Here is a 1,284-nt window from a genome sequence, read left to right on the forward strand (position 1 = left end):
CACACGAAGGGGAACAAGAAAGATAGTTGAGTGGGCTAAGTCATTATTAAGGTTTGATGTTGCAAAAATCCAAATGCTTGGGTGATATGCTCGGTGTTAGGGTTCTAATTTGTCCCTACCTTCTCAAAACCCATCCCCATTTGCTTCCCCCTGTATTTAACCCCATGTTCCATCATCTACTCTCCATCTCATATCTTTATATATATTTCAACAAACCACCATGGCTGCTGAGCTTGACCTTCTCTCATCGACCCAACTTCAAAAGTTAGCCCAATCTCAACAAAACCACAACCATCATCAGCCCGATACTAACTTAGCCACCGTTGGTTCCTTGATGTGGTACCCAAAGGGGCATTCTCATGAAGTAGACGATGATTCATGGGAGGTTAGGGCCTTTGCCGAGGACACAGGTAATGTAATGGGCACAACTTGGCCACCGAGGTCTTATTCTTGCAGCTTTTGTAGAAGGGAATTCCGTTCAGCTCAAGCCCTCGGGGGTCATATGAATGTGCACCGCCGTGACAGGGCTCGGCTTCACCAAGCACACCCTGCTGGTGGTGGTGGTGGTGGTGGTAATGGTGCATTAAACAACCCAACCTCACCATCTTCTCCATCCACAACTTCCTCATCCACTCTCTTAATACCCACACAAGAATTCGTCACAAATGGTGGTTTGTGCCTTCTCTACCAATTACACAACCCTAGTGATGGTGTTCTCACTTCTTCTCCACCCATGGATGCATGGCCCATCGATTCATCTTCTACCCTTCTCTCCGTTTCACCATATCCCTCTTACAACTTCATGGCGGTGACGGCAGCAACACAGTCACCCATAAATTTTCCGGTAACTCCTCCGGTGTTAAATAGTTCTCCTTCTTCTTCTTTTTGTTACTCAACCAAAGCAGTACATTCAAGGACGCGGGGTGATAATAATAATCTCAACCAGGGATTGAATATCAGCAACAAGGAAATACCCATTGAAGAGCTTGATCTTGAGCTTCGACTAGGGCATAAACGTCCAACAACATCTTGAAAACCAAAGAGATCACTGAGTGTGCAATTTTCTTTATATCTAAAAGACTGCCAATAGAATGGAATGAATAAGAAATTAAGTGTCTAGTTTTGATTTTTAACTGGGTGTATGATTTTTTGTGTTCTTTTTTTTAAATGCTTGATAACTTTTGATTTCATAAATGTGAATTTAAAAGAAAATAGAGGAAAACAGGCTGTAAATTTAAAGAGAAAGAAGAGTTTATTGTTATCATCTAAGAAGAAGAAATGAAA

The 1,284-nt window shown here is 42.1% G+C and overlaps 1 protein-coding gene across 1 annotated transcript; it reads left to right on the forward strand.

Moving 5' to 3' along the window:
* The first annotated feature begins 220 nt into the window (after positions 1 to 220).
* Positions 221 to 1,033, forward strand: LOC108456340 (transcriptional regulator SUPERMAN-like). Its single transcript, XM_017754936.2, has one exon. The coding sequence runs from the start codon at positions 221 to 223 to the stop codon at positions 1,031 to 1,033; it is 813 nt and encodes a 270-aa protein (XP_017610425.1).
* Positions 1,034 to 1,284: the final 251 nt, after the last annotated feature.

Source organism: Gossypium arboreum, chromosome 9, assembly GCF_025698485.1.
Source record: "Gossypium arboreum isolate Shixiya-1 chromosome 9, ASM2569848v2, whole genome shotgun sequence".
Lineage (NCBI taxonomy): Eukaryota > Viridiplantae > Streptophyta > Magnoliopsida > Malvales > Malvaceae > Gossypium > Gossypium arboreum.